Source organism: Erythrolamprus reginae, chromosome Z (genome assembly GCF_031021105.1).
Source record: "Erythrolamprus reginae isolate rEryReg1 chromosome Z, rEryReg1.hap1, whole genome shotgun sequence".
In the NCBI taxonomy this organism is placed as follows: Eukaryota; Metazoa; Chordata; class Lepidosauria; order Squamata; family Dipsadidae; genus Erythrolamprus; species Erythrolamprus reginae.
This window is the reverse complement of record NC_091963.1, coordinates 105,639,198-105,658,398: the sequence shown is the minus strand read 5'-3', so window position 1 is coordinate 105,658,398 and position 19,201 is coordinate 105,639,198. Positions and strand designations below refer to the sequence as shown.

Sequence of the window (19,201 nt, the reverse complement as noted above, 5' to 3'; positions counted from 1 at the left end):
AAGTGGGGAGAGTATGGTGCCCTTCAAATGACTCACAGGAAGGCACAGGCCATGCTTTGAGAACCATTGTAGTAATGCAATATTATCCTCACACTAACAATTAGAAGCTGCCTACTGGCATTTCTAGTTCATAATTAATTCTGATTAAAATAAGAACAAGAACAACCCAGCTTTTCTCATTTACATCTTATCATTCCCTGGCAACACCCCTGATCTGCCATGTCCCATAGTGTTGTCTCTGTCCTCAGCCCATACACAAGACAGCCTTAAGTCATGACTAGCTGCACAGATTTTTCCTTTAAGTTAAGTGATTTCAGGCTGCATACAGTCTCTTAATCTATCCATGTTAGCAAAAGTACAGCTATCTATAGGCTAGTTAAAAGTATAATTATCTATAGGTTACTTTGGTGTATACAATCCTTTCCCTTCTGTCCCTTATGATTCCCTTAATTTTTTTCTCTGTGTAAAAAGAGCTGATAACACTGCTAAAAGATTCCCCCTTCTCATTATTATTTGCCCACAGGCTGGTTTTCAAGCAGGTTTGCTACCCCTTTGGAAAAAATATATATATTAAACTAATTCTCAAAACAAGCATCTCTAATATCTGGTTAGTGGAGTCTGGGATGGAGCAGGTTTGAAGTTATCACTCCTGTTTCATTGCTTCATGTAATGAACTTGGGAAAGTACTAGGTTTTGACAAATGACTAAATCTCTGGTGCTTAGCCATGCTGTGATCGTTTGCTGCCAGCTGGTGATGTTCAGAAAAGGGAAGACAGCCAAAAAAGAGAAGGTTTAACCAAAGGCTTTGCTTAACATGCCTGTACACTGACATCAGGGTGTCACCCGAACGGAGGATAGAAATGCAGAATAGGAGTCAGCAAGTTTTCTGCTGGTTTAGTTTTCTGCTAGTTCAGGGTGGTAGTGAGAAATTGCCCAATTTTTCACATCTACTTTTAAAAAGCCGTGAAGAGCACAATTAATTTTGAATATGGTGCTAAATTATATGTTCCGTGATGTGAATGCAGAAAGCAGCAGAGGTAGCATCAAATGGAAAAACACAAAGATCATAGAGGTCTAACTTTATATTCCCCATTGCTCCCCCTAGAGGTTAATGAGGTATTGCAGGACAATCAGAAATGAGTCAAACTGGGATAACTGAGAATCAAGAATATTCAAAGATACTTCAAAAAATCCTGGAGATCTTTGTAGAAATTTAATTTTTAAATTTTTCAGCACATGGCTACTTTTTAGTGCATCCCATCAACAAGAGTGTGCATTTCTACCGCGTTTACCAAAAATAAGCCTCCCCCCCAAAATAAGCCCTCCCCTAAAAATAAACCCTCTGCCCAAAATAAGTCCTCCCCTGAAAATATTTAAATGCATGTGTAGCCAAACCCCAACATTTTCTTTGGTTAGGGAGACAGGGTTGGAAATCAGGTACGACAGCAAGAGAAGCCCCGTCTTGCTCCACGCACCCCAAAATAATAAGACCTCCCCAAAAATAAGGGCAAGTGCTTATTTTTTTTTTTTTTTTAAAGTCAGTATCTTATTTTTGGGAAAACATGGTAGACCAAATTCAGAATTAAATAAGCGGTTTTGAAAATGCCATTGAAGGAAATCTCCAATGTTCTCTAACTGCTTTAATGCTCTGTAGATTTGATGATCTTACCGGGTATCCTCTGGCTCCGATAGGCACTCCACCGTGCTGGGCTTCTGTTCCATTCACCGCAATTCCATCCAGGATCAATAAAGAGAGACCAAGGTGGGCTCCGCCCCCAGAGGCAACACCCCACGGTCGCCACGACAGATGTGGATTTGAGATTTGAGGGAGGAGGGGCTATTATGCTACGAGGCAAGCCCCATTGTGGTCTCCTTCACTGTTGGCAAATTGCAAGCATTCTGGGTCAAAAGCTTGAAGACCCTATGAAGATAAAAAAGAAGGAACGGATTTCTTATTCATGTTTCATCTTGAGTCCTTCTCATTCTCTTGACATTGGAACAAAAATTTTAAAACATTCTATAATAATAATAATAATAATAATAATAATAATAATAATAATAGACTGTTTTAAAATTTATATATTTATTATTATTATTATTATTATTATTATTATTATTATTATTATTATTATTTATTGGATTTGTATGCCGCCCCTCTCCGTAGACTCGGGGCAGCTAACAACAATGATAAAAACAGCATGTGACAATCCAATAATAAAACAGCTAAAAACCCTTATTTATAAAAACCAAACATACACACAAACATACCATGCATAACTTGTAATGGCCTAGGAGGAAGGAATATCTCAACTCCCCCATGCCTGGCGGTATAAATGAGTCTTGAGTAGTTTACGAAAGACAGGGAGGGTGGGAGCAGTTCTAATCTCCAGGGGGAGTTGGTTCCAGAGGGCCGGGGCTGCCACAGAGAAGGCTCTTCCCCTGGGGCCCGCCAAACGACATTGTTTAGTCGACGGGACCCGGAGAAGGCCAACTCTGTGGGACCTTATCGGTCGCTGGGATTCGTGTGGTAGCAGGCAGTTCCGGAGGTAATCTGGTCCAATGGCATTTTATTTTACTGACATATCCATGAATCATACTGGTTATAGCGTGACATAATTTCTGAACCTTTCCTCCTAAATTCTCAATTTTTACAATTCAAAACCACAAAAAGCAGGATGAAATATATGAATGAAATACAGTTTTGTCTTCGCCTGTTTATTATGAATATGTTTTGTATGTCAAATTTTTTAAAAAAAATGGAGAAAGAAAAAAAGAAATACTTTGAGCACCGACACATTGGCTGATTTCTACATGCATTTAACCAAGGAGGAACTACTCCAGCAATTATCCTCCTTTTTCTTGTAATGGTACCTTCCTCTTGTCTCCAGATATCCGTTCCTGTACTGGTGTTAAAGCAGCATTTCTCCCTTATTCTCACATTATGTGTATGAGCAGCCTAAGTGTATGAAATTAATTAGTTTTTCCAGCACTTCTGAGGCTGGAAACAAAGTCACATAACAAGTGGAATGATCAGAGAAGAAGCATTTGAATGTTTTAGTCAATATTATTATTATTATTATTATTATTATTATTATTATTATTATTATTATTTATTAGATTTGGCGAGACACCCTCCACATTCCCCCAGTTGGTTTCTTCACTGTGACTCTGTTACTCATTCTGCAAAGATTTGTACAAAATTCTTGGCTCACCTTCGTCCCCAATTATTTATTTTTTTTCGGGGGGGGGGGAGCTTATCTTGGTAAATGGGGAAGGCCTGTTGTTAGGCCAAAAATGAAGGAGCCTTGAAAAGGTAGAAGATGTGAGGCTATCAAGGCATTTCAAACAGTGCCCTGGAATATTGCCCAGATTGTATTTCCTTCAATAATGCCCACATACAATGAAGACTTGCACATTATGTATTTAAATATTTATTATTTATTCATTAGCTTTGTACAACCATTCAGTTCAGAAATGATTCTAAGCTGGTGTACAATACTAAAACCAGGTAACATAGAAACATAGAAGACTGACGGCAGAAAAAGACCTCATGGTCCATCTAGTCTGCCCTTATACTATTTTCTGTATTTTATCTTAGGATGGATATATGTTTATCCCAGGCATGTTTAAATTCAGTTACTGTGGATTTATCTACCACGTCTGCTGGAAGTTTGTTCCAAGGATCTACTACTCTTTCAGTAAAATAATATTTTCTCATGTTGCTTTTGATCTTTCCCCCAACTAACCTCAGATTGTGCCCCCTTGTTCTTGTGTTCACTTTCCTATTAAAAAACACTTCCCTCCTGGACCTTATTTCACCCTTTAACATATTTAAGTGTTTCGATCATATCCCCCCCTTTTCCTTCTGTTAATTGTTAAAAACAATTAATAAGAAATGACAGCAAGAATAAAGAACAATCTTCTGTCTCAGCCTTATGCAATTTCTGTCGCAAGGATCTGACCATCCAAGTTAATCCAGGGCAAAACCCCAGGTTTTAAGGAGTTTTTAAAATAAGGTGATGGTGGTGTGGGAATACAAATTTCAGGGTAAATGCTGTTCCAGAGGTAGTGGCAGGTAGCGACTAAGAAAGTATGCTTCCTGACTGACTCAATATGCCAATACAGTGGTACCTCTACTTAAGAACTTAATTCGTTCCGTGACCAGATTCTTAAGTAGAAAAGTTTGTAAATAGAAGCAATTTTTCCCATAGGAATCAATGTAAAAGCAAATAATGCCTGCAAATCCATTAGGAGAGAAATACAAGCTTGGAATTTGGGTGGGAGAAGGAGGAGGAAGAAGAAGAAGAGGAGGAGGACAGTCACTGCCGAAGGAAGAAGGTGAGGTGAGGGGAATGAAAAAAAATCCAAAACTTTAAGGCTTTTTAAAAAAAGAGGGATTCTGAGGCAGTGAGGAGGAGCACACGCCTCCCATGTACCTGGTGTGAGGCTGCCCTCCATACACTGCGCCAGAGAGAGAAACCCAGGCGGGCGAGAGGGTGGAACCTCCCGTTCCTTTGACTGAAAGGCAGCTACAGCTGCTGCTGCTATCTGTTTTCTCTTCCTTCCCATGCTGAAGGGCTCCCCTTTCCTCTCGCTCACTCACTTTGTAGCTGGCACCTTTCCTTCACTGTTGTGACTTCTCAGTTTGGCTGAAGCCGAGTTGATCCGGCTGGGGCGAAGCACCCCCTTTTGCCTTTCCATGCCCAGACACTCTGGGAGGCAACCTTGCACTGGGTGTATGGGAGGCAGAACGAGGTAGTGGTTTATTCCCTCTCCAAGCACCCAGAGAAAGGAAAATGCTTTGCTCACTCTGGGCTGCCAAAGCCTCCTTAAGCGCCACCGAAAGGCTCCTCTGGCAGCCCAGAAAAGCCCGAGATAGCTGGGATTAAAGGGGGAATGGCAGGAAACTGGCCGGGCCTTATAAAAATTATAATTTTTATAAGGGTTTTTATAAAATTATTTTTTAACTATTAGATTTGTATATTGTGTATTGTCCTGTAGTGAGCCGCTCGGAGAGGGACGGCATACAAATCTAATAAATTATTATTATTATTATTATTATTATTATTATTATTGCTGTTGTTGTTGTTGTTGTTATTATTATTATTATTATTATTATTATTATTACTATTATTATTATTTGTGCCGCTCTCAAATTTCCTGGTAATTTTTTCTGGTTCTTAAGTAGAGGCAAAAAAATCTTGAACACCCGGTTCTTATCTAGAAAAGTTCTTAAGTAGAGGCGTTCTTAGGTAGAGGTACCACTGTATGTCAGGACATGCCAACTCTGTGAAATCGAACAGGTAAAAAACACCAGGTAGACTCTATGGAAAAAAACAGAAAATAGTGTCTATCTGATGGAAAATAAATGGACCCTTAAACAGCGATGCCCTAGCCCACAAAAAGGCTTTAAAGATAATAATCAGCATCCCAACTGCACCTGGAAAACTACCATCAGACTGTTACATGGGCACACTGAGACATCTCATAGTTAGCTGGATCCCTACATTTTGGATTAGCTGCAGTTTTTAAGTGGTCTTCAGAGGCAGTCTTCTGTAGAACGTGATGCAAAAACCTAATTGTAAGATGACCAAATCATGAATGACTCTCTGAAGGACAGTCCATATCAGTTGAGAAGCACTTGAGCATTTTCTTTTTGAGAAGAAAATATACTATCATGCTTCAATATTGGCAGAACCATTCCTACCTCAAAGAAACTGACCCTGTGTGTGAGTACAAACTACACACTACCTAACAAGTTAGGAGGGGGAAAGATATAATAAAGAAATAGTTGTTCGGACAAGCAGTCTTGAGGATTCTATCTTTTTCCCTGGGAATCACAGATGCAAACTTGTCTCACCTAACAAATCCAAACTATGTTTCAGTCACCTCTGGGGGAACAGCCAGTCAGCATACATAAGTGCACTGGTATGCCTTTCGTCCCCTGTCCAATTGTCTTTCCTTTCTTTCAACTATCCTATATATTCTCTTCCTTTCATATATCCTCTCCTCTAAGTTCACTTTCACCCTCTTTTATATTATCACATGTCTATTTTTCTTCCTATGTATTTGTGTATTGGACAAACAAACAAACAAACAAACAAACAAACAAACAAACATAGAAACATAGAAGTCTGACGGCAGAAAAAGACCTCATGGTCCATCTAGTCTGCCCTTATACTATTTTCTGTATTTTATCTTAGAATGGATATATGTTTATCCCAGGCATGTTTAAATTCAGTTACTGTGGATTTATCTACCATGTCTGCTGGAAGTTTGTTCCAAGGATCTACTACTCTTTCAGTAAAATAATATTTTCTCATGTTGCTTTTGATCTTTCCCCCAACTAACTTCAGATTGTGTCCCCTTGTTCTTGTGTTCACTTTCCTATTAAAAACACTTCCCTCCTGAACCTTATTTAACCCTTTAATATATTTAAATGTTTCGATCATGTCCCCCCTTTTCCTTCTGTCCTCCAGACTATACAGATTGAGTAAATAAATAAATGAGTAACTTTGCCAATAATTCCAAAAATCTGGATAGCGATTGAATAGTAGGAATGAAATCCAGCAAATTCTAACTCTTTTTTTTGGGGGGGGGGGGGGGGGGGCTATCTGATGGTTACCAGGATTTCTGCAGCTCAAATCTGGCAGGCTCAGTAAACAGTTGCATTTCTTCATTTGCTGGACTCAGTAATGCAGATGCTAATAGCTTTGCGCTCTTCTTATATTTTATAGTTACTGAGCTGCGGTGGCGCAGTGGTTACAGTGCAGTACTGCAGGCTACTTCTGCTGCTTGCCAGCTGCCAAGGATTTGGCAACTCAAATCTCACCAGGCTCAAGGTTGTCCTTAAGAGGTCGGTAAAGTGAGGACCCAAATTGTTGGGGCAATATGCTGACTCTGTAAACTGCTTAGAGAGGGCTGTAAAGCACTATGAAGCAGTTTGGTCTAAGTGCTATTACTATCATTCAAGTCTCCTTATCCCTTTTTATTGACTATAGTTAGTGGGAATTCAAAATTTCCCTTCCACAGCTCTTTTCTAAAGCCCAGAGATTTAATTTTTTCCTAAAGTATACTGTTGGTATATTGTATTTATTAACATATGATTGCCTTTATTCACTTCACTCGGCTTTTGTTTGTTTTGTAAATTTTGTGGTCATTGACCGAATAAATATTATTGATTTTTAAAGAACAGAAAATGTTGAGATGCATCATTGGTTTGTATGTATTATGTTCTGCTGCAATTTTTCAGATCTAGTTTAGAATAATGATCAAGAACGTGAAATATTAATCATTAAGTCCCTGCAAATAAGTTCAAGATGTTTTCTAACCTTTCACTTTTAACTACTTCTACAAGTTAAAAATAGTAACAGTATAAACAGCATATCAGTGTCTTTGTATCATATAAGTGCAACTGTATATAAATGTAACTGTACCATAATATCTTAGGGCAAAATAAAAAGTGTTATCGATTCTTATTCTATTCTTATTCTGTCGATTCTTATTTTATTACTAAAGAACAGACATTGAGAAAAGCTAATTTTTTGTTTGTTTGTAAGTATTGGTAGATCTGATCTATTAAAAGGCAAGATATAATGATCCCATTATTGTACTCTTAAAAAACATTAGAAACAGGTAACTTGGCTAAGGGGACCGTGGACTGACAAGAAAGCAAACTGATGGATCATCAAACAAATTAAATCCAGAGTTCTCACTCGAGACCAAGCTCAAATTATCCTACTTTGAACACATTATAGAAAGAGTCGGCTCTCTGAAAGGGCTTTACTGCTAGGAAAGGTGGAAGCTAAGAGGATGACCAGCAGCAAGGTAAATGGATTTAGTTACAGTGGTGATGAGTGCTCTATTGAGAGACAGAAAAGAACAGGCCAGGGGAAGATTGTCATAGAGAAAATCTATGAGTGTGATTGCTAGGAAAATGACTGGGCAGCATATAATCAATAAATCAAACTTGGTTCACTATCTAAACAACATTCTGTTCTATACTTCTGATGTTTCATAGTGGAATTCACATATGATATACTAAGTCAGGATTTTAAAAGACATAGTTGGTTGAGTAATATAATTTATAATATTTATAGTTTAAGTTTAGCTGGGATTACACATTGTGCTAAGCCTAAAGTGAGGAAAGTACAATATAATTTCAATTGACGTGTGAATCCAGCAACTGAAAAACAGTGGTCCACAATGGGTAAATGCAATCTGTCATTCAGTCTGGAGTTGCAGCCACGTGGTTTCTGTGATCAGCTTTGGTGTATTACGGACAGCTCTAGTGTATCCATCCCTAAATTAGAAAGTGGATGTTGGACTTTAAATTCAATCTGAGCCAATGGAACATGCCTCTTTGAAATGGCATGTACAAGCGACATGGGGCATATGATAAAAATGATCAGATCAAAGACCATCTCATACAACAACCAAACCGAATCATTTTGGGAATTTGTAAACACAGCATAATGAAGAGTTACCTCCTCTTGTCTACATTCAGCATCAGGTACAAAGAACTATAGGAAAAGGGAGGTGTTTCACCACTGAATCTGCCATTAGGCAAAATGAGACAACAGTCTTGGATAGTATAAGAGGAGGCGTGTGGAAGCACTGTTTGTGAACCCTAAGTGACCTTGCTTCTCTCTAGTTCATTAGCAGGGATAAAAGAAAACTGAAATCTCTGTTCAATCCATTTCAGAATAGAAGACAGTACAATAGGGGCATCAATTTGCCTTTGACCTCAAGCAAAATGCCTTGAACTTGTTCTAGTTGTTATGTTATCCCAGCTGACAGAGGCTGAAAAAACTCTTCTATGAACTTGTATAATTCCTCTTAAAAAGCAAACTTTGCATCCCCCCAGATATGACAGGACTGCAGCACCAGAATTCCAAAGCTGCATAGAAAACACCCCAGGAGCCAGACTGAGGAAAGCTGATCAGTTTCAATGGAACTTCATAAAAATATTGGCATTTGGTTGGTTCCTTAACAGCCTCATGTGTCTCTTGTACTGCGGAGAAAATAGGCGTTGATTGCTTACCTGAACGCCTCTTCTCGTACGGTGAGCGGGTACAGCAGTCACATGGGTTGCTCATGTCCAATCCGGTGGAACTGAGCCTAGTATTAAAAAAGCTTGCCGGATCCGCCCCTTCCCCAGAATTCGCGAATCCATAGACTAGGCTCAGTTGTGAAGCTCTGTAGTGTTCAACTCTCATTGTTAGAGGAAGAAAGAGATAGAAAGGTAAAGAAGACACATACAAGGGCGGGAAGTGACTGCTGTACCCGCTCACCGTACGAGAAGAGGCGTTCAGGTAAGCAATCAACGCCTATTCTCCGTACTGAAGGAGCGGGTCCAGCAGTCACATGGGACATACCCAATAGATGGTCCCTAGGGTGGGATTAGCTTGCTATCGTGTGAGATAACGGATTGGAGTACCCTTCTGCCGAAGGCAGCGTCCGCTGAAGCGTAAGAATCAATTTTGTAGTGCCTGATGAAGGAATTTGGCGAGGCCCAAGTGGCTGCTTTGCAGACCTCCTCCAACGGGGCTTGAGTCGCCCAAGCGGCCGAGGTGGCTGCGCTCCTGGTGGAATGCGCAGTGATGTTCCTTGGAACTGAGAGGGAGGCCGACTCATAGGCCTTAGATATAGTCCCTCTGATCCAACGGCCTATTACTGTTGAAGACACTTTGGCCCCCATGACTCTGGGATGATAGGCTACAAAAAGTGCTTCTGACCTCCGAAAGGGTCCTGTGCGTTGGATATATATTCTCAGCGCTCTGGTGAGATCCAGGGTGTGCCATCTAATTGCCAAGGGATGGTCTCGTTGGAGGCAGAAGGAAGGTAGGACAATATCCTGAGATCTGTGGAACATGGAACTGACCTTGGGTAAGAAGGTGGGGTCCAGTCGCAAGACTACCTTGTCCTGATGGAATTGGCAAAGGTCCTGCCTGATTGAGAGGGCAGCCAGCTCCGAAATGCGTCGGGCAGAGGTAATAGCCACCAGAAAAGCTACCTTAAAGGATAGGTACCTGAGGGACGCCGATTTTAGGGGTTCGTATGGTGCCTGCGTGAGGGAGTGGAGAACCCGTGGCAAATCCCAGGATGGATACCTGTGGACCTTGGAAGGTCTGAGGTTGGCTATGCCCTTGAGGAATTCCTGAACTTCAGGGAAGGATCGGAGAGGCTGTCTGCGGGGGCCCCCTAGGACAGATGAAATGGCTGCCAGATGACGCCGGAGGGTGCTGGTGGAGAGTCCTTTATGGAAACCTTGCATAAGGAAGGAAATAATTCTGTGTATGGGGATGCACAGAGGGGAGAGACCTTCCTGAAGACACCACTGGTGAAACTTGGACCACGTGTGGTCGTAGATTCGGTTGGTCGAGCCCCTTCTGGCCTTTAGAATGACCTCCACTGAATCAGGGTCATGCCCACGCAGCTCTAAATCTCTCCTGATAACAGCCAGGCGGTGAGGTGGAACCACTCCGGGTCTGGATGGAAAGAGGCCCCCTGCCGCAGCATATCCCCCGAAACGGGGAGTCGCCAAGGGTCCTGGACGGACAGCTGTTGGAGATCTGCGAACCAGGGCCGGCGGGGCCAATGAGGGGCGATTAAGATTACTCGGGCCCTCTCGGTGAGGACCTTGTGAATCACGTCCGGGAGGATTGGAATCGGAGGAAATGCATAGAGTAGGCCTGGAGGCCATGGACTCCGGAGGGCATTGATCGCTTCCGCTCCCGGGGATGGAAATCTGGAATAGAAGCGAGGGAGTTGGGCGTTCGCATTGGTCGCGAAGAGATCCAGGACTGGTAGGCCGAATCTGAGGGTGATTTGATGGAACAGGTCTTGATGGAGGTTCCACTCTCCTGGGTCTATCGTTGCTCGGGATAGCCAATCCGCCTGGATGTTGAGACTCCCCGAGATGTGATCGGCTAGGAGCGACTGGAGATGTTTTTCCGCCCAAAGGCCCAGCTTGAGGGCCTCCCTCATGAGAGCCTTGGATCTCGTGCCCCCTTGCCTGCAGATATGGCTTTTTGTGGCAATGTTGTCGGTGAGAATGAGAACGTGCCGGTTGGGGATGCGAGGAGAGAAATGCTTCAGAGCCAGGGAGACGGCTCTTAACTCTAGCCAATTTATTGGCCTGGAAGCTTCCTCCGGGGACCACGTGCCCTGGGCTATCATCCCCTGGGCGTGGGCGCCCCATCCCGATAGACTGGCATCTGTGGTAATGACAAATTGATCCGGGCACCTGAACGGGGATCCTCTGTCCATGGCCGGAGACTTCCACCACTTGAAGGATCTGCGAACACTCAGTGGGATGACAATGCGTCGATTTGAGTTGCTGTGCCCCGATCTCTGAAAAGGCAACAGAAGCCACTGGAGTTCCCTAGCATGAAGGCGAGCCCAGGGAATGATGCCTATGCATGACACCATCTTCCCCAAAAGAGAAGATAGAGTAACTATGGATACTGAAGGATTAGATAAAATGTTAGAAATTAACTCCACTATACTGAGTTTTCTCTCGGGAGAGAGAAAAACCTGGGAAGATTTTGAATCAATAATGGCTCCCAGGTGAGGAATGGAAGTGGAAGGTTGGAGGTGACTTTTTTCAAAGTTGATGGAAAACCCATGGTCCTGAAGGACTGACATGGTGACAGAAAGGTCTGATTTCACTCTCTCTAGGGAGTTCCCATGAATTAAAATATCATCAAGATAACATAAAATGTGGATGGGAGACGCCCGGATATAGGCCGCCAGGGACCCCAAGAGCTTTGTGAAGACCCGAGGGGCCGAGGAAAGGCCAAATGGCATCGCCCTATACTGGAAATGCCTGCCTTGAAAGGAAAAACGTAAAAATTTTCTGTGGCATTTGGCTATAGGAATGTGAAGGTAGGCCTCAGTGAGGTCTAAGGAGACCATGAAATCTCCCGAGTGAATGGCGGCCAAAATAGAAGACAAGGAGTGCATTTTAAACTTCCTATATTTGATGAATAGGTTTAGTTTCTTTAAATCCAAAATGGCTCTCCAACCTCCGGAGGACTTTGGAACCACAAATAGGATGGAGTAAAAACCTAGGCCCTTCTGACCGGAAGGGACCGGCTGAATGGCTCTAATGGACAATAGATGAGAAATGGCCTCCTCCATACGGTTACAATCTGAGGATGACCTGGGCGAAGGGCAGGAAATAAAACGTTTAGGGGGAGGAGAAATAAATTCTAAAAGAAGGCCTGATTGAACAGTGTCAATGACCCAAGGGTCCTTGGAGGTGAGACGCCAATTTGCAGCGAAATGAGCTAGGCGACCCCCTATGGGAATGGAGGAAAGGTTACCATCTAGGTTTTTTTGAAGCCCTGTTAGAGGCAGCTCCCCTTTGGAAACGAAAACCCCTACCCCTGGAGTTCCTACCTTGGGAACGAAAGCGGGGGGAATACTGACCTGGAGATCTCTGATAGGAAGTCGCTTGATCTTGCTGGCGCCCTGGGCGACGAAAGGACTGCGTTTTAGTAACCTTTTTTGTGGTTGGGCCCAAAACCTTCTTCTTGTCTGTGGTCTCCGTGAGGAGAGGATCCAGAAGATCACCGAAGAGAAGGTCGCGCTTTAAGGGGCCCTGGGATAACTGCCACTTTTGGCGAACTCCCGCCTGCCAAGGGCGAATCCATAGGAGTCTTCTTGCCGTTGTAGAGGCTGCAATAGACTTAGCAGAAAATCTAGTAGATTGTAAGGTGGCATCAGCCACGTACTGGGCAGCTGCAAAGACCTTGTTGAAGTCTTGTTGACCTCTCAAGTCATCTGGAGGAATGTGCTGTTGAAGTTGGCGAAGCCACAGCAGCATGGCTCTGGAGAAGAAGGAGGCTGCTGCAGAACTTTTAATGGCCCAGGAATCAGCGGAGAAACCTCTTTTGAGCATTTGCTCGATGCGCTTGTCCTCTGGACGGAGGACTTCCTCCGCCTCGCCTGGCACAGCCGCTGCCGAGTGAAGAATTTTGACAGGTTCATCTGGTTTGGGAAAAGATAGAAGCTCTTCATAGGAAGAGGAGAGTTTATACAACTTTCTGTCCTTGGTAGAGGGATTAAGGCCAGAGGCTGGAAAATCCCACTGTTTAAGTAAGGCATCTTTAAATAATTTAGGCATAGGGATTACCTCGTTATCCTCCTGTTCCTCTGTGAAGTAAGGTAAATTCTCCTCCGGGGGATCAGTGGAAGTGGAGGCTTGTTTCTCCTGGGCCGCTAATCCCGTAGAAATTCTAGCTTTGAGGAGGAGAGATTTGAATAGTTGAGAAGGGAAAATAGTAATGGGAGGAGGGACCTTTATTTGGGATTCCTCGTCCTCAGATAAGCCCTGGAAAGGGTCTTCATCCTCCTCTACATCCTCATATTCATCTTGGGAGGACTCTGAGTCATCCTGAATAGGAGCTCTGACCGCTGGGGAAGAACCCAAGGGGCGGGAGGAACGAGAAGGAGGAAGAGGTAAAGGAAGCTCATTGATGGAGGAGAGTTTGGCATCAATGGCTTTGGACAACACAGCAAAAATAGATTGGAACTCAGGAGGTAAACTGGAAATATCAGCAGAAATGGCAGAAGAATCCCTAAAGGCCTGGGAGGATCCTGGCTGGGGGGAATCTTCCATAATATCTGGTTCCTCTGGACCTATGCCCCATAGGTTAGGTTGGGGTCTGTCTAGGTTTGGCTCATCCAGAGATAACACAGGGACCCCAGAAGGAGGCAGGCTAGAGGCCTCTGGTGGGTCTTGACTACTGATTACTTGGGCCTGCACTTTCAAACGTTTTGCTGATTTATCATGAATCTTTTGTAGGGCTAGGTCCCTTCTCTTCTCGGCCCTGGTGACCTTGGTCGAGGGGCGGGCCCCTGGAGAAGAGGAGGAAGAGGCCTGGGGGATACTAGTAATCTCATCGCCTGTAGGCCTGGCCTCTCTGGGACCTTTAGTTGTGCCTCTCTTGGGAAAGGTAGCCATAGTCTGACAATTAACAGAAGACAAGGCTGAGCCAATAATTAAATTATAAGGAGAAGATTTCAAGGACTTCCCAAGAGGAATGGATCCTGCTTCGAGGCCTCGAAGCTGCTGAAACGTGAGGACAATCTGGGCAAACCCAGAGTTCGTGCCCCCAAATCCAGCGGGGCCAGCCTCCCTAAACTTTGCAATTAAGTAAAACCAAGGCACTCTGGTTGGAGGCTAGGCCGGTGGAGAATTTAGCCTGGGACCCCCAAGGCCCGCTCCCGGATCCACGCGGTGGACTGAGGCCTACGCGGCTGGCAGAGGGCCAACACGAGAGGCCTAGATATTTTAAGAAAGGGCGCGAAGGCCTTCGCGCCAAAAAATCGCTTCGTAGAATTTCTTAAGGGGAAAAGCGATCGACTAAGTCCAGGAGACTAAAGGCGTCCCACTCCGCAGGAGGTATTTTATAAGCCCTTAAATATATTTTTATACAATAATTAAGCAATAATCCAATAATAAATACTTGCACCAGGACCTCCAGGCCAAGGGATTAGAAGAATCCACAAGCGGCCGCAGGAATCGTAACCGGCAAAACCGCCGGGGGAAAACGAAACCGCAACTTCTCCCAAGTAAAAAAGCCTAGCCGCTTTTTATTTTTTTTCCTTTTAAAAACGGCTGGCGCAAATAGTGCAAGTAATTGAATAAAGACAATAAATCTTACTACTTTTTGAAGGAAAGGTCGAAGGGAAGGTGTTAGAATGTTGAACGAGCATTCACAATACAACCGCAGGATATGCGAACTGAGCGAATTCTGGGGAAGGGGCGGATCCGGCAAGCTTTTTTAATACTAGGCTCAGTTCCACCGGATTGGACATGAGCAACCCATGTGACTGCTGGACCCGCTCCTTCAGTACGGAGAACAGAAGGCTCTTTCTATGCCCAGTAATATCAGAAAACCTGTCAAAATCCCCCATGCTGAAGCTCAGGTTTTCTAGACAAGATGGTCACAAAAACAACACGCCACCTACCTAAGTCAAAAAAGGAACCAAGCTGAGAAGGAGAAGGGGGAAGGGAGAGGGAGAACTGCTGGAAAGTGTTAAAAGAATTGTATAACTTTAAAAAAAAAATCCACTTCAAAGTCAACACCATTACTTATGCATAAATTTAAATAAAGATTTGTTCATAAGAAATAAATCTCCTTTTTAAAAAGATATACCAGCCCAAAGATGGGAGAGTCATGGCTTAAATAGGATCAACTTCTTCCTACCATGGCGCTAGAGCTCAAGAACTGCTGGAGATGCTCAAAAACAAGCTTTAAAATTTGTTCTCCATATCAGGGATGGGTTGCTTACCTTTTCCTACCAGTGTGCTGCATGTGTATTGCGATATTTCATGTGCGTGCGCACACGTCCTCAGCATGATTTTCCTCCTGCGCATGAGCAGAGAGACAATTTTCCTTCTGCGAATGCTCAGAGAGCAGAAAATCATGGAAAATTATAAAAAAAGATGGCGGCGTGCACAGACCGGCATAGATCGACTGGAGCTGTCTCAACAGAATTGCACAATCGGCGGACCACTACTACTCCCTATGCAGCCTTGAAACATGGTGACCATTTATACAATCTGTCACTTCCCTAGACATTTTGGCTTGATTTCTTGGACTTCCCAATTTAAAAATGTCAATGTTGACTTCTTCTTAACATATGCTCTCATCCAATGTTACCAACTAAAGTTACCAGACACCTCCCCTCCCTCCCAATCATGGTGATAAGTGTTAAGGAAACTCAAATTCTGAAACTTGTGGAGGGTCACAAGCTTCCTATCTCTCCTTCAGAAAAAATAAAACAAGGTTGCCCTAATGCATCTATTAGTTTTTAATATATTTATGACACACTAACTTGTTTGTTTGTTTATTTATTTATTTATTGGATTTATATGATGTAGCATAGAGTAGAAACTTACTGGGTAAGTTACTGCCTTTCGTAAACTTCTTAAAACCCACCTCTGCCATCAGGCATGGGGGAACTGAGACATCTCCCCTTGCCTATGTATTATTATTATTATTATTATTATTATTATTATTATTATTATTATTATTTATTAGATTTGTATGCCACCCCTCTCCGTAGACTTTATGTATGGAATGTTTGTGTGCATGCTTTTATATAAGGTTTTTTTTTAGGTTTTTTAATGTAAAATTGTTATTTTAGATTTTAATATTAGATTTGTTATTGTATATTGTTTTTGTCACTGCTGTGAGCCGCCCCGAGTCTGCGGAGAGGGGTGGCATACAAATCCAATCAATCAATAAACAAACAAACAAATGTTAAGATGGGGAGCAGGAATATTATATAGAAAGGGACAGTGAGATGGTTCAGTGGTTAAAACGCTGGGCTAGTCAGCTGGGAAGCTAAGCGGCTGAGTTCGAGATATGAGTGCCGTGTGTCACAAATAGGTATCACTTCGGCAGAAAGGGTTACTGCATTCCATATTTTCATGCTGGCTACATGATGACAGCAACATCTCAGACAACATAGGCTCCCTCAGCTGAGAATCTGAGATGAGCACTGTCCCCTTGAATCTGTCACAATTGGACAGGGAAAATACTTTATACTTTATATAAAAAGTATCACCACAGGAAATTGGGGCAAGTAATAGACGGATATATAAACAAGAGAAAACATATGAGCATAAGAAGGAAAAAATTGCCTCAGTTTTCTTCAAACCAGTCTTAAGTGATTGGGTATTGTTTAGAATCTCATCTCCTCTATTCCCAGTTAGTAAAGATATGCTAGGCCTCAGCTCTTCCTTTACTTCCCTCTCCTTGCCTCCCCCATTTCTCCAAGCAGTGTTTTTTCTCCCTCCTCAGCCTTAACATGCTACATATAAAGCGCTCTGTAAGGAGACCTGCAGCTCTCTGGCACATTGCCAAACCTGTGTAATCATCAAAGGAAATACAAAAACAGTCAAGCCTTGCTGACCTCCCCAAAAGGGAAAAGAAATTGGGGGAAGAGAGTGGAAAAAATGCTGAGAGGCCCAGCTTTATCCTTAAAGGACCTTTTCATTGGGATTCAATTCTCTTGAAATGGATGGGGAACTGAAATTTCACAAGGATATAAAAGCTCAAGTTGGGGACGGAAAATCATGGCAAAAATGGGGGGAAGGAGGGGGTCAAATTAAAGAATAGATCACCAAATCCTCCTGAAGAATTTAATAATTAGAAAGAAAATGGACAGGAGACACACTTTTGAATTCAGCAATGCAAAACTATGAGTTACAATAGAAATATTATTCAATCTTTAGCGATTTAACTATCACGTAGAATACTGTGTCAGCGTTCTGAGCCATTGTTTTGAGTTGGAGACTTTGGCCTGCCACACTGTTTATTTTATAAGGTTGAAGTTCACTTTCATATTAATACTGCGCAATTATACACTTCACAAAAATTCAGAAACTTTTATTTAGTAGCAATACTGTACTGTCTTCAAGCCTTTTAAAGGATTTTTAAAGAAAGGGAGTCCTCCCCCCTCAAAAAAAACCCCACCCCAAATCCTGATTGTTATCCTACATTTTATCACAACCTAGCCTTCTATTACCTGATTTGGAAATTTTGGAAACTGAAGGTCAGTTTCTCCAGATGATATAAGGAATATAGTGCAGGCCAGGGGATGAGACCACATAAAGGAAAAGGTGGAGCCGGATAAATAAGAGCAATCCTGTTCAGTCCAAACTGTATCATCACTCAAGAGCAGGAAACAGGTGTAATAGTAATTCTAATTACATAGCAGTTTCATAGCACTATAAATGCTGCACTTAAATGTCACTTTTCATACCTGCCAAAATTGTAGAAACTGAAATAATAGAAATTTTGTCTATAGTCACCCAAAGATTACATACGCAGGAATTGTATTCTAATTTTTGTCCTGGTTTTGTCATTATACTATATCTGCTTTGGCCTCAACACTAAAACATATTCAGTTTTCCTTAATGTATTTGAGAAGATTATTGGAATGACAGCAAATCAATTTTTTTTTAAAAAAAGAGTTTCTTTAGAGGCATTAATATGTATTACAATACATATTATTACAGTAAGAGACCATTATTTGGACATCTTTGGGAGATAAATTAACGTCAGCTTCCAAAAGACATATACGTTAAATAATACGTCAGCTTCCAAAACATCCTATACAATGTAATCATAGATAATGTATGTCGCTAATAATATGAATAGATATGACATCCATTCAGGTACAGATGCATAGGTGGAACAATTCAACCTAAGTTACAAAGACAAATTATGAAAAATATTAGTTTGAAAACTTTAATACATTTTATTGAAAAAATAGAAATAAGCTTTAAAAATTTATTTATTTGCTGAGATAAATTATATTAATAAATAAGTGCCAATAAATGAAAGGTTTGGCTAGAACTTGGCCACTCTTGAAAGAGTTAAGTGGGGTCAGACCTGCTTGGATGAGAAGTTATCAGAAAATATCTGAGCAGCAGATATAGGGATGTCAGAAAAGCCAACGGTATGTCACTTTCATATTTTTGTCAAGAAAATTAGATATATAGATTTGCCCATGAAATTATTAAGATTTTATCTTGAGTCAAAAGAGTTATTACTTTTTATGTAAGTAAATTTAGTGTTCTGAATATATTAGATCCTTGTTTAATGATCAGAATTTGGACCAAAACCTCAAAATGATGACTAAATGGAATTCAGAGTTATGATTTTACTTCAGCTCTCCTTTGTTGTACAGGCTTGGGAAGATCATAAATGTGTGGATTGGTCACAAAGTTACTTCTGTTAATGAAGGAGGAAATTCTATCTGGGAAATTCTATCTGAAGATTTCCTGTACCTGCAAAGCTGACCTCACGGGTGGAAAGATCTTGAGATTACATTTCTGTGGTTCCGCTTTGTTCTTACCATCAAAAAACTCTGATAACCCTGTATGTTGCTTAACTAATTCCTATTTGTCCTGATGCCTGGCATTAGCAATGCTAGTTGATAAAGATGGAGAAATAAACATTTGGAGAGTCCTGGATACTCCTTTCAGTTTTATTCCCTTCATGCAGGCTGGAAACTGCAGTTCCCGTTTGTACTCTGTACAAAACAGTTGGATTTGCAACATATAATCAAGCTAACAATGAATGTTTGTTTGTATTGAAGTACTATAACTTTAAGAGGTAGTATTGAAAATTGTCATAAGAGGGAGCCAGAAAGCATGATTCTCTCTCTGTTC

General features: G+C 41.9%; 1 protein-coding gene across 2 annotated transcripts in view; it reads right to left on the bottom strand.

Moving 5' to 3' along the window:
• Nucleotides 1-19,201, bottom strand: part of THRA (thyroid hormone receptor alpha) — a 200,884-nt gene that overhangs the window by 57,955 nt on the left and 123,728 nt on the right. For both annotated transcript variants that reach the window (XM_070727345.1, XM_070727343.1), the window contains exon 3: nucleotides 1,670-1,921. In XM_070727345.1, coding sequence (XP_070583446.1) covers nucleotides 1,670-1,722 — 53 coding nt within the window. In that variant the 5' untranslated portion in view covers nucleotides 1,723-1,921. The remainder of the gene's footprint in view (nucleotides 1-1,669; nucleotides 1,922-19,201) is intronic.